Source organism: Bidens hawaiensis, unplaced genomic scaffold (genome assembly GCF_021521415.1).
Source record: "Bidens hawaiensis isolate Kalapana, Puna unplaced genomic scaffold, B.hawaiensis_p1.1 tig00094005_1, whole genome shotgun sequence".
Taxonomy (NCBI): domain Eukaryota; kingdom Viridiplantae; phylum Streptophyta; class Magnoliopsida; order Asterales; family Asteraceae; genus Bidens; species Bidens hawaiensis.
In genome coordinates, this window is record NW_027504505.1 from 1 (window position 1) to 14,075 (window position 14,075).

Below are 14,075 nucleotides of genomic sequence, written 5' to 3' on the forward strand. Positions count from 1 at the left end.
AATGGGCGAAACGATTAACTTCTGTGACATTTGAGAGAAACTAGCTTTCGTTCCAAAAGATTTGACGGACCAAGAAACAAGATTTGAAGAACCATTCTTTCCCACCCTGTAACAGAGTGTTTGAATGGATCAGATGCGTAAATTTACAAGATATTATCTTTACTTTGTTTAACCAAAAACAGACCTTTTTGCCTATTTATCTTGTTATCAACAACCGGTTCTTGAAGGGACTTCCTTGCCTTTGCTAAGAAGTTTTACAGCCAACCCGTTTTTAGCCGATGCAACAACGATTCATTGCTTATACACTCGGGAGGCTGCTTCGGCACAAAGATTACAGCATCGGTTACAAGCAAGGTTCTTGAAGGCTTATGGTAAAAATGCCACCTCAACGTATGGTCCAATTCCTGAAATAACTTCTTATCTAAATCTTGAAATTCGACTAATGGCTAAAGCTAAGATTAAAAGCATTTGGTATTGTAAATATGACCTAAAATAATATATCCAAAAGCTGTAATTACAATGCAGCCCACCCCCCCCCCCCCCCACCCCCCCCCCCCCTTCTCATATATAGGTAAGAAACCATAAGAAAACGCATTTTAGGCTTACTAGCCATTTACTAATAAACCATCATCATCATCATCATCGTACTCAGTATATCCCACCAATAGCAATGCTATGGTAGGGTCTGAGGAGGGTAAGATGTAGACAGCCTTACCTCTATCCCATAGGGATAGAGAGGCTGCTTCCGGTGAGACCCCCGGCTCGATAGTAGTTTTGCATCAAGCCTTGGACATAAGGCACATAGCACTCAATCGGGACACCGGCTGATCGGTGCATGTGCCCTTGTCTTTCGGCTATCAACGCCACCACATGATGCCTGATTAACCTTCCGCCACTTTTAACGTTATTTTCACGAGATTAGTAAAATAACGTCAAAATTAGTGCAATTTTTACTTTTGCCCACCCGAGGGTTCACACATATATACATTATATGCACGCACCGCAAGCAGGGCGTTTACTAATAAACCAAATAACAATAATTAAAAGGGGTATAAAGAATGGTGTGTGTAGTTTCTCTTACCAACTTCAGGAGAGCTCAAAACCTTCTGTTCAATTTCTGCAGCCCAAGGAGTCGAAAGGTCTTCGTGTTCTAAAGTCTTGGCACGAAAAATACCGAAAAATTTGAGTGGTAAATTCAAAGGCCAACTCCATTGTCTTGGTGCCACATATATTTGAGCTTGTGGGAACTTTCTAGAAAATGGGCCAACAAAGATTTTATGTTCATAAGCAAAAGTAGGCAGGACAATGTACTCTACCGGGGCTCCTAATTCCTTCACAAGCTGCAATTTTTATAAAAAAATACAAATGGCAACATGATCATATGGGAAAATCAAGATTCAAGATTGAATTTTTAAACAAAATTGAAAAGATTTGGACCTGAATGCATTCTTTGGTGGAGCAATTGGTGCATGGACCCACAATCCTCCTGATTTGAGCTTGATGACAGTCATCCTGATGTTTGTGGAGACACTGCTGAATCCCAAAGCTTGCTCTTGCTCAAACAGCCATATGCTGTCTTTTACAGCCTGAAATCATGAGAATAATATATTTTTAGTTCCAATATTACATGACTAGCTTAGAACCCATATGCTACACCGGATAAAAAGTACCCAAAAAAAATCTTAAACTTTATATACATATACTAACAATTTTAAAAAAATCAAAATTTTTAAAAATTAATATATAATTAGATTTCAAAATCTCCAATAGTGCCCTAGTGGTAGGAGGCTTGGATTATCCGGTGTAGACCCAAGTTCGATACTCACTTATGCCACTTTTGGTGGATTATGACAATGAAAGATTTGAGTTAGGTCTCGCGAGGTTGGTCAATTTGAATCCCGAGCAATTGAACGATGGAGTTAATTGTATCAGTGATTGAATAATGATTACAACACATCCTTGATACATATTAATAATATATATTACACTATAACTTGAGTACCGTCTAATATGGTTATTTAATATACTGTCTAATACGAGCCCACCCGGGTTTTCTTCCCACCGCCTGAGAATCTGCTCTTGTGGTGGCACTAACGGTAGCAAAACTCAAAAGGCCAGGGCCGACACACAAGAAAGTCGTTGTTCCATCCAAAAATGAATATATAACTAGGTTTCAGTAATACATTAATTACTACTCCCTCCGTCAACACAAAATTTAAGTAAGAATGAATGATTGTACTTTTTGCTTAACAAATGACTACCTTGACATATATATAAAAAGACAATTTAAAAAAAATTGAATGATTAATTTGTGTGAGGGTAAACTTGAAAATTAGTTAATAAATTTTGAAAGTGGACAATTGTAACGGGACAAACTAAAAAGGAATTGTGAACACTGGTTAATAAAAAAACAAGAGTAACATAATTTAATTAGTTACCTCAGTCCTGATAGTGCGCCTATTGAGAAATGGGCCAAGAGGAAAAGGAAAGCCGGTGATATTAACATAAAGTGTATCTCCGGCAGTGGCGGTGGTGGTGGTTCCGGCAGAAGCAGAAACCATGAAAGTGGGAAAGTGTCTAGCTTTAGGTGGTTTGAAGTTTAAAGAAAAAGAGTCTAATGGCAATGGGCAGAAGATGGAATTGGGTTGTTTGAGAACGTCTATGAAGGTGGTTGATTTAGGTAACAGAACACAAGAGATGGCTGCTGCCATGTCTTTTGTTTTAATAATATTGATGATGAACCAGAAAATAAGAAGAAAGAAAAAAAGGTTTGAAAGGTAAGGTGTGTGATTCAAGGCCATGGTTGTTACACGTGGAGGCATGTGGTGGATTTTCAGGATTATTTTTCAGGCAAATAATTTAATGAATGTAGTAGAATTTGCGAAAAGGACACTAGTTGGAGTTATGTAATGACAATTTGTGCCCACATAGTTATGTTTAGGTTGTTTTGAACTCGAAATGTAAGTTATATTCATTCTGACCCGTTACCTCTTCTGACCCGACACTCATGTTTTGTCTGTATACTTGTAGCGGTGGATGCCTAGAGACGACTATATGGAAGTGACCGTATAGTTGTAGCCAACGACTTTTTAGTTAAAACTGTAAGCTGTTGGTAACGATTTTGATTATTGTAAACCAAAACTTGTATTTAAAATCCAACTGAAGTAAATAGTTATTAGCGGTTCGGTTTTGGTTTTGTCTCAAGGTTGGGATATATTGGGCCTCTTTAACAATTAAAAAAATTGTATAAAATACGGTAAAAATAAAGAAGTGACAATGTTTCAACTTTTAAAACTTAAAAGAGCAACTTTTTGTATTGTATAGTTCTGAAGTTTTACTTAAGTTGTTGCCTTATGCTTAACCACTGACTTTTATGGTTTGAGTTGGAGGGAAGAATAATAAGCAGAAATCAATGAAAATATATCTTCTCATACAACTCTTACAATATGTTTAGTTATAGCCTTATTTGGTTTCCTATTATCTCAGTGTTGACATCAATTATAACAATTTATGACTGATAAGCCATAATACTAGGACTAATACAGATCATAAATCAGACTACAGACTACAATTTCTCCAAATGACAGTGAACAAAAGCCATAATCATGGATGCACATTGAAATCTAATCACACACAAAATTAAATGAAACAAACACAAAGACCATTATAGAACCAAGTTGAGTATATGAGTGTAAAATTCACAAATCCAAGAAATACAGTAAACACAAACCTAAAAAACAAACTAATTGTGTAAATATGTTCTCCTGTAACTACCATTTTTTGAGATTTCAACATTTATTAATTCAAGATCTTCATTGTCAAGCCATTCATCAACCGCAACTACACCAACAATCCTTATCTGCAACAGGTTCATAAAAAATGTCTACTTTAATACAAGATCCTAAAAAAAATAATAAACCAGTAATAGAGAAATCAACCTGAAAACAATTTGACACGGGGTTATTGACTTGTTGCTTCTCATAATATAACGCACCCGCATTTCTTTTGTTTCAGGTTATCTGTCACTTTCTTTTCTGGTAAATGACCAAACAAAGAATTATGTGTAATGTTAGAACAAGAAGATATTCAAATCACATAAATTGGTCTTTAACATATCGAAATTGCAAGACAAATTCAAACTCAATCGCAGTTATCAACATCAGCTGCACGTTAGTACGTTACCTTTTTCTTGGGCTGGCTGACTAACAACAACATGCATGGTTGTAATTCCACCAGGGACATCACATAACGCACTCCTGCATTCTCCTACCGTCTTATGGTTTTCCAATATTTTCCCGGCACTAATAATTTTTAAATCTTTTGATGTCTTTGGAGCATTTGCTTTATCTGTTATACCGTGAAAACAACAACTCTTAAACTAATTATCCACAGAAATTTATAATCAAAGCATAATATTTACATATAAACATGAAGATTCCAATGATAAGTTTCTTTCTTATTCAACTAAAGTCGAGGCCTTTTCAATCCTAAAAGTAATTCACAGAGTACAGACTGAATAACCTACGAGAAAAACAACATTTGTTCAAAGAACAATAAACTAACCTTTAGGCCATTCAGAAATGATGCATTCTTTCAACATGAAACCAGTTGCAGCTGCGGGAAAGCTTAATGGACCGATATCAGATCCATCGATTAAACGAAATTTAATCTCGAGTAAATCTAGAACTTCAGACATCTTCAGCTTCACGAGTTCCCGGTATCCTCTCAAGAAACTTCAATTCTCAGGGTTTAAACCAAAAAGAACCAATTTTTATAAACTAAAATAAATAGCCCTAGAAGCTATACATAGATGGTGTTGATTCTGACCAACCACCATCAATTATGATGCCCACTTTGCACTCTTTCAAACCTAACAATTCAAGAAACACAACTGAACTCAGAAGAATGATTTCAAGCATAATCAATCAAATTAAATCTACTGAATGCAAATTAAATACAAGAATCAAATACCCACAAAATATATTTGATGAATTCAGTATTTCAAGAAAACAGAAGACTAAAAATATTGAATCAGATCACATAAATTAACCGACTTTAAAGTCAACAACCACCAAAAAACGTAGAATCTACTCAAAGATTCAGGTGGGTATGATTTAAAATCAAGATTAAAGATTGTTGAGCATGTATGGTGATGAAAAGATTGAAAAAAACCCTTACTTTGATCAAGGAGTGATCTTGAAATGGTTAAATTCGGTGGAAAATAAAGAGTGCAGCCTGCAGGAAGAAGATGAAGATGAAGATAAAAAGGGGGTGTTAATGGCCAAATCAAATGTGCCCAACTTTGTTATTCATCTTTTTGTCTTTCGATAATTCCACCTAAGTAGACTATGGTTTAATCGAAAGATGTTTATAATAAAGCAGTCTGGTTTTTTAGATTTTACTATTTTAAAGTCTGTTTTGACATTGATGCTCAAAGCATTAGAGCATTTATATTAGGTCATCTACAAATTTTATGAGAGATGTCTAAAAAAAATTTAGAGAATGGTAAGAGGGAGTAAAAGAGGGATAAAATTTTAAGAGATTGGTATATTTTAAGTAAATTTGGAGGACTTATTTTTTAGATAGAATTACAAATTTTGTCATTTAAAAAATCTAAATTACGGTTCGTGTCCATTTTTTAGTTTCCTTGTAGGCGGTATCCTTTAAACATTTTTTTCCTACACGTTATGTCCTTTACGCTAACTGTGTTAGAAAAACTCAGTTAAATGCTCTCACGTGAGGCGCATGTGAGGGCATTTTTGTCTTTTCGTCTACCCTGCAACTTCTTCTTCTTCTTCTTCTTCTTCTTCTTCTTCTTCTTAATAGCAACCCTCCTTTCTTTTTCTTCTTCTTTTCGTCTATGCCACCACCATCAACACACAATCACCATATCACAACCACTCCGGCCACCATACCCCCACCCACCCCATTGCAGATTCCATTCCATTCCCACCGTCGCCGTTAACCACCCATCTACAACCACCACCACCACCGGTCAACTCTCCATTAAACCTCCTGGTCGAAACCCGGCCACCTCCAACCCATTTCGCCTCTACCTCCACCACCACCGGATCCGGCAACCTCCAACCCATCCACCACCACCGGATCCGGCCACCTCCAACCCATCCACCACCATCGGATCCGGCCACCTCCAACCCATTTCGCCTCTACCCCTGTAACATCTGCCCCGATCCGACCCGACCCAGGTACCCGTTTCTCTGACCCAATCTCTTTCTTTTATGATTTAATATTTATTTATACTTATATTTTACTTTTAATAATAATAATATACTTTTCCTTCCCGCCTCTCTCTCTTTTCCTTCCCGCCTCTCTCTCTTTTCCTTCCCGCCGTCCCGTCTCTCTTCTCTCTTTCCGCCTTCTTTTCCCTCTTGTCGCCGTCCCGCCCTTAAGCCTTGAACCTCTGTCCTTTGTTCCTTCCCGCCTAAGGTTGTCTGCGCAGCTCCACGCGCCAGACTCTTTACAAGGAAGCCTGCGTGAAGACCACCTGTTTCAGCGATACGCGAGACGAACTCTTCTCGCAGCGCGCTAAGAATTGTAGTTCATCCCTCGACGCGCGAAGAATTATAGTTCTTCCCGCGGCGCGCTAGGAATTTTAGTTCCTCCCGCGGCGCGCTAAGAAATGTGATTCTTCCCGCGGCGCGCTTAGAAATGTAGTTCTTTCCTCGACGCGTTAAGGTTAGTTCTGTCTGCCTTCGCGCTCGCGCTCTCTTGACCTTCTGTGTCAGCCTTCTCGCGCTAAACCCTTTGAGTTTTCTTCTGTTTAATCTAGCCGTTTGCTTTTGTGTTGTCTTATCTTTTGTGCTGTTGACCTAATCTGCTTTATGTCTGAAAAGTTACTTTCGGCGCAGCATGCGCACCAACCCCATTGGTTGGCAGAAAAAGTGACTGACATTATCTTTTGAGATCTGCTTTTTCCATGCTTGACCAGTACCTTTATCTGAACCGCCCATGCCTTTTTACTGTTCCCTGTCAGCTTTATCTTGCCCCCTGCAGCTGCCATATCTTTTGATATCTTTTGCTTTTGGAATCTTTTACTTTTTGAGATCTTTTCCCCTTTTTCTAGGGATTGTGTTCCCTAGGGTTTCTCTATAAATAATAAACTTATTTTTCCTAACACATCACACACAAACACTTAATTTAACCTCCTCCTTGCTCTCTCTGCCGCCTTCCTCTCTGCCTCCGTCTTCCTTTCTATTCTGCCCTGCTTTCCGGTAATATATATATTATATATAATAATTTACTTATGCAAACTTATAATCAAGACTTAAAACAAATCATTAAAGCAATAATCTTATTTATAGGTTAACTTGTGCTTGTTTAAAGTTGGTTCTTGCTTTATCTTACACCGCATCGTTTATCAAGTGAGTAATCTCGTACCTAATCCCTTTTTGCTTTTAATGTTTTGGGATGTTCATGTGTTCATACAAACTTAGAGTCTTAAACTTGTTTATGAACTTTAGTCGCGCAGTATCCCATGTGTTGAGGACGTAGACTTGGCTGTTTATTTGTATGTGTGGATCATTAACCGTCTTGTCGGTCTATTCCGCAGTTCTCATGGTACCATTAGATGAACACGGGAGAACTATCGTTTATGATTTTCTCTTTTGTTTGCACATGCACAGTTTGTCTTGTTTGTGAGCTCAATTGTGAGCACTGGCAGTCTATGAATCTTAGAGTTGGTCCCGATCAGATTACACCCTTGTTGAAAACCAGACATACACATGTTGTGCGCAGATTTATTGTTATCTATGTATTGTATTAAACTTGATTTCTCACCAACACGCAAGTGTTTGACGTTTATTTTAACACATGTTCAGGTTTGCAGTAGCTGTTTTGGAGCTTGTGGACACGTAGGACGTTTTTACTTTTGGACCTAGATTAAAATGTATCAAGACAAGTTATTGCTGTTCGAATATTATGATTTATAATATATTGATTTTTAATGAACTATGTTATCTTGTGTTTACTTTGCGCGTGCGCGAATGAATGTATTTTTTTAAATATTAACACCCAATAGTGTCACGAGTAATGAAACAATATGTGGCGCCCCGATGTATAATCCGCCTTTGGTCGGGGTGTTACAGATTGGTATCAGAGCTCGTTGACTTTAGGATAGGTGGTTAGACGTAATGGCCTAGAATACCTAAGAGTCCCTTCTCGCGCATGAGAGAAATCTCATGTTTGCGCGCTTATTGTTAATTACTCGTTATTTATGAATATGCTCGCGCTTGCGCAGTATATGATTTTATGTTTTATTCCGCGATATTTCGATTTTTGTTGAATTTCGATTTTTATTGATTTTACTTACATACTCGTTTGTTGGATTTGAAAATCCGAAAAGTCATGGTAATACATGAATAGTTGATTTTCAATTTCCATTTACGATTATGTTCTGAGGTTGGAGACTTGAAAAGTCATGGTGATACATGAATTGTCAACTTCCAATACTCATTTTCTTGTGTATTTTATATTGAAGATTGAAAAGTCATGGTGATACATGAATCGTCAATCTCCAATACTCGTTTGCTCGTATATTTTAAATTGGGAATTCGGAAAGTCATGGTGATACATGAATTGTCGATTCTTGATTCGAATTTGTTACCTTTATTAAGTCTGCATTTAGGATCATTTATTTTACTTTAACTTTTGATAGTATCTAACTCCGCGAAACCAAGCTCTTCGAGGTTATACTTTGCGCTAAAACCAAGATATTAACTAAAATTTAAACTTTTATAGAATGCCTCCGCTATCTCGCCGATTTCAGAGAAGAGAAGCCTCGCGCATGCGTAGACAGCAACGTTCCCAGGAAATGGCCGCCGCAATAGCCCAAGCCTTGAGCCAAAACAATACCAACACCTCTGGTTACAACATTAAGTCCTTTAACGCGGGTAACCCTCCAAAGTTCACAGGTCTTGAAGGAGCCACCGTGATGCTCCAGTGGCTTGAGAAGATAGAAAACACTTTCCTCCACACCCAATGCCCCTCAGACAGACGAACCCTATATGCTTCCAGTGTCCTGGAATCCAGAGCGCTTACATGGTGGAATGGAGTAGCTCATGCGCGTGGCGCAGAGGCTGCTTCTAGCATGACATGGGAGGAATTCAAGGAAAGTCTTACGCGAGAATTCTGCCCTCCCAACGAAGTTAAGCGCCTGGAGGAGGAATTTTGGAATCTTAAGCAGTACAGTGGTGAAGCGCGCGAGTACGCGACGCGCTTCCATGAACTAAGCCTGCTTGTCCCTCACCTTGTTACCCCTTCCCGCCGAGCCATAGAGAAATTCCTTGGGGGTCTCCCCATGGAAATTCAAGATTCTGTATGGGCCAGAAACCCAGTAACCCTCTCTGACGCCATTGAGTTGGCCGCTGTGCTCAGCGACAACCATGTCAGAGCAGGAACCCTGTTCCTGCGGGAAGCTGAGAAAACCAAACCCACCAAGACTGCCCCTGAACCAACAGAAACCAAACCAGAACCCTCAAACCGTAACAACCTCAAGCGCAGGCGCAAAGCCTATGCGCTTACCAACCCGCCCATTGTCCAGCAACCCATCTACCAACCCCCAGTTTACGCGCCTAACCCTCTGTCAACCTACCCAACACCTCCTGTAGTCCACAACTATGCCTTAACCAATCCCGCACTCCCTGCCCCGCCAACTAAGAAACCTTACACAGGAAACCACCCCTTTTGCCCAACCTGTAGACTCCACCACCCACCTCAAGTCCCATGTCGACTTTGTACCCGATGTGGCCGCGCAGGTCACCTTGCAGAAAACTGTAGAGTCCTTCCCGCCAATCCAATTGCGCCAACACCACCAGTCTACCCGCAGAACCCACAACCAACCTACCAAAACCCACGACCCAGATCGTGCTTTAACTGCGGTGATCCCAGTCATTTCCGGAACGCGTGCCCGAGACTACAAGTGCAAATCACACAGGCGAATCCGGTGAACCAGATTTCGAACCAAGTGACACGCGGACGAGCTTTTAACATAACCGCGCACCAAGCGCAAGCGAATAATGACGTAGTTAATGGTACATTTTTGCTTAACGGATTTTATGCTTCTGTACTTTTTGATACTGGCGCCGATCGAAGTTTTATCTCTCGCGCCTTCGAGCAGAAGCTTGCGCGACCGCGCAGCGATTTAAAAGAAAATTTTTCAGTTGAATTGGCTAATGGTGAAACTGTTTTAATAAACTCTGTGATCAAGGATTGTACGCTTAACCTTAACGAAAACGATTTTCTGATCGACCTCATCCCCATGCCTCTTGGGAGCTTTGATGTTATTATTGGTATGGACTGGCTTACGCATAATCGCGCCGAAGTTATTTGCGCCAAGAAGTTGATTCGCATTCCTCGAGAAAATGGTGATCTTCACATCTACGGCGAAAAACCCTCCAGTGGTCTTAAGCTTATGTCTTGCGCCGAAGCCCAAAGACTCATGCGGAAGAAGCGTATTGCATTTTTAGCCCATGTGGTCAAACCTGCTGAAGAGAAGAAGCTTCGCGATATCCCTGTTGTGCGTGATTTTCCTGAAGTTTTTCCTGATGATCTTCCTGGTATCCCTCCAGCTCGTGAAGTCGAGTTCCGTATTGATCTTGTCCCTGGAGCTTCCCCCGTAGCTAAATCTCCTTATCGTCTTGCACCCGCTGAGATGCAAGAATTGGCCAGCCAACTTCAAGAGTTGACTGCTAAAGGATTCATCCGCCCTAGCTCTTCGCCCTGGGGTGCTCCGGTGTTGTTCGTTAAAAAGAAAGATTGATCGTTTCGCATGTGTATCGATTACCGCGAGTTGAACAAACTCACCATTAAGAACCGGTATCCCTTACCGCGTATTGACGACCTCTTTGATCAACTCCAAGGTGCCTCTTGTTTTTCCAAGATTGATCTCCGCTCTGGCTATCACCAGTTGCGCATCCGCGATGAAGATGTTCCGAAGACTGCTTTTCGAACTCGTTATGGCCATTTTGAATTCTTGGTCATGTCCTTCGGTTTAACCAACGCACCCGCCGTTTTCATGGATCTAATGAATCGGGTGTGTAGGCCTTTCTTGGATAAATTCGTGATCGTGTTTATCGATGATGTTCTGGTGTATTCTAAGACCAAGGCCGAGCATGAGCAACATCTCCGGTTGGTGTTGCAGAAGCTTCGAACCGAGCAGCTCTATGCTAAGCTTTCCAAGTGTGAATTCTGGTCTGATGAAGTACAGTTTCTTGGCCATGTTGTGAACAAGATGGGTATTCATGTCGACCCATCCAAAATTGAAGCAATCAAGAACTGGATTACGCCATCCTCTCCTTCTGAGATCCGTTCCTTTCTGGGCTTAGCTGGTTATTACCGGCGTTTCATTTCGAACTTCTCAAAGATCGCATTGCCTTTAACAGCTCTAACGCACAAAGGTAAACCGTATATTTGGGGCTCGAAGCAAGAAGAAGCCTTTCTATCGCTCAAGCGATTGTTGTGTGAAGCTCCTGTTCTTGCGCTACCTGAGGGTAATGATGATTTTGTCGTGTACTGCGATGCCTCCAACCAAGGACTCGGTTGTGTTCTTATGCAACGAGGCAAGGTTATCGCTTACGCATCAAGACAACTTAAGGTTCACGAAAAGAATTATACAACTCACGACCTCGAACTAGGTGCAGTTGTTTTTGCCTTGAAAATCTGGAGACACTACCTTTATGGTACTAAGTGTATCCTTTACACTGACCATAAAAGCCTTCAGCATATCTTTGATCAGAAGGAACTTAACATGAGACAACGCCGATGGAACGAACTCATCAGCGATTACGATTGTGAGATCCGGTATCATCCTGGTAAGGCTAATGTGGTAGCCGATGCGCTCAGCCGTAAACCCTGCCAGCTTAACTGTATTTTGCCGCGCACCCAGCTTCACTTCGCGCCGATTCAAAGCAACCTTGAATCGCGCATTCGTGACGCACAGCGCGCATCCATCAGTAATGGTAACCTTCGCGCCGAGTTAGCGTGTGGCGCGGAAGCGCATTTTGTGCCCAATCTGAGTGGAATTCTCTGCTATCTTAATCGCATCTGGATTCCCTTTGATGAGAATCTTCGCGCTGATATCCTGAGTGAAGCGCACAAATCTCGGTATTCTATTCATCCTGGCGCTGATAAGATGTACAAGGATTTGCGCATTACTTATTGGTGGCCCGGTATGAAAAAGGATATTGCTGTGTTCGTAGCTAGATGTCTGACTTGTTCTAAAGTGAAAGCTGAACACCAACGCCCATCTGGTTTGCTCGTACAACCAGAAATTCCTACGTGGAAATGGGAATGTGTAGCGATGGACTTTATTACCAAGTTACCTTTGACAGCAAGCAAACATGATAGCATTTGGGTAATAGTGGATCGTTTGACTAAGTCTGCTCACTTTCTGCCCATTCGTGAAAACTACCGTGTTGAGCAAATCGCTCAGCTTTATGTCAAGGAAATTGTCTGCCGCCATGGTACTCCTTTGAGCATCATATCCGATCGCGATGGCCGTTTTATATCTCGCTTTTGGGAATCTCTCCAATCTGCGCTAGGAACTCGCTTGGACATGAGTACGGCATATCATCCCCAGACTGACGGTCAGTCTGAGCGAACTATTCAAACTCTTGAGGATATGCTCCGATCTTGTGTTCTTGATTTTGGAGGTAATTGGGATTCACACCTGCCTTTGATTGAGTTCTCTTATAATAACAGTTATCATTCCAGTATCGGTATGGCCCCATTTGAAGCACTTTACGGTCGTAAGTGCCGCTCCCCGATTTGTTGGAGCGAAGTGGGTGAAACTCAAATCACAGGACCCGAACTTGTTCAAGAGACAACCGATAAAATCGCCAAGATCCGTGATCATCTGCTGACTGCCAGAAGCCGACAGAAGAGTTACGCAGATCGTAGGCGGAAGCCTCTCGAATTTCAAGTTGGTGATCTTGTTCTCCTCAAGGTGTCGCCCTGGAAGGGTGTTGTCCGCTTTGGGAAGAAAGGTAAGCTTGCTCCTCGATATGTTGGACCATTTAAGATTCTCGCGCGTGTAGGAAAAGTTGCCTACAGACTTGACCTGCCGCCCGCGCTCAGTAATGTGCATCCAACGTTCCATGTATCCAATCTCAAGAAGTGTTTAGCTGACGAGAACCTTCACATTCCACTTGATGAAGTCCAAGTTGATGAAACTATGCATTTCGTTGAGAAGCCTGTTGAGATTTTGGATCGCGAGGTTAAGCAAACCAAGCGCAGTCGCATCCCTATCGTGAAAGTTCGCTGGGAGTCCAGGCGCGGAGCCGAGTTTACATGGGAAAGGGAAGATCAAATGAAGATCAAGTACCCGCACCTGTTCTCTGCGCCACCTACTTCGAGATAAATTTCGGGACGAAATTTCTTAAAGTAGGGGAGACTGTAACATCTGCCCCGATCCGACCCGACCCAGGTACCCGTTTCTCTGACCCAATCTCTTTCTTTTATGATTTAATATTTATTTATACTTATATTTTACTTTTAATAATAATAATATACTTTTCCTTCCCGCCTCTCTCTCTTTTCCTTCCCGCCTCTCTCTCTTTTCCTTCCCGCCGTCCCGTCTCTCTTCTCTCTTTCCGCCTTCTTTTCCCTCTTGTCGCCGTCCCGCCCTTAAGCCTTGAACCTCTGTCCTTTGTTCCTTCCCGCCTAAGGTTGTCTGCGCAGCTCCACGCGCCAGACTCTTTACAAGGAAGCCTGCGTGAAGACCACCTGTTTCAGCGATACGCGAGACGAACTCTTCTCGCAGCGCGCTAAGAATTGTAGTTCATCCCTCGACGCGCGAAGAATTATAGTTCTTCCCGCGGCGCGCTAGGAATTTTAGTTCCTCCCCGCGGCGCGCTAGGAAATGTGATTCTTCCCGTGGCGCGCTTAGAAATGTAGTTCTTTCCGCGACGCGTTAAGGTTAGTTCTGTCTGCCTTCGCGCTCGCGCTCTCTTGACCTTCTGTGTCAGCCTTCTCGCGCTAAACCCTTTGAGTTTTCTTCTGTTTAATCTAGCCGTTTGCTTTTGTGTTGTCTTATCTTTTGTGCTGTTGACCTAATCTGC

General features: G+C 41.5%; 1 protein-coding gene and 1 pseudogene across 4 annotated transcripts; both read right to left on the minus strand.

Annotated features, from left to right (window-relative positions):
- Positions 1-3: 3 nt before the first annotated feature.
- Positions 4-2,748, minus strand: LOC143608016 (uncharacterized; annotated as a pseudogene). Its single transcript, XR_013149119.1, has 5 exons — positions 2,439-2,748; positions 1,438-1,586; positions 1,082-1,340; positions 185-404; positions 4-106 (listed from the first exon to the last, which is right to left on the minus strand). The product of XR_013149119.1 is annotated as an uncharacterized LOC143608016 (transcript).
- Positions 2,749-3,590: 842 nt separating this feature from the next.
- On the minus strand, positions 3,591-5,341 carry LOC143608018 (membrane-anchored ubiquitin-fold protein 2-like). Of its 3 annotated transcripts, none has more exons than XM_077083239.1 (5): positions 5,173-5,341; positions 4,564-4,870; positions 4,183-4,347; positions 3,939-4,034; positions 3,591-3,840 (listed from the first exon to the last, which is right to left on the minus strand). In XM_077083239.1, the coding sequence occupies exons 2-4, from the start codon at positions 4,694-4,696 to the stop codon at positions 3,979-3,981; spliced, it is 354 nt and encodes a 117-aa protein (XP_076939354.1). In that variant the 5' UTR covers positions 4,697-4,870; positions 5,173-5,341; the 3' UTR covers positions 3,591-3,840; positions 3,939-3,978. The 3 variants fall into 3 exon arrangements, with proteins under 3 accessions (XP_076939354.1, XP_076939352.1, XP_076939353.1); XM_077083237.1 differs by having other exon boundaries at positions 3,593-3,859; XM_077083238.1 differs by lacking the exon at positions 5,173-5,341 and having other exon boundaries at positions 3,593-3,859; positions 4,564-5,151.
- Between the last annotated feature and the right edge of the window lie 8,734 nt (positions 5,342-14,075).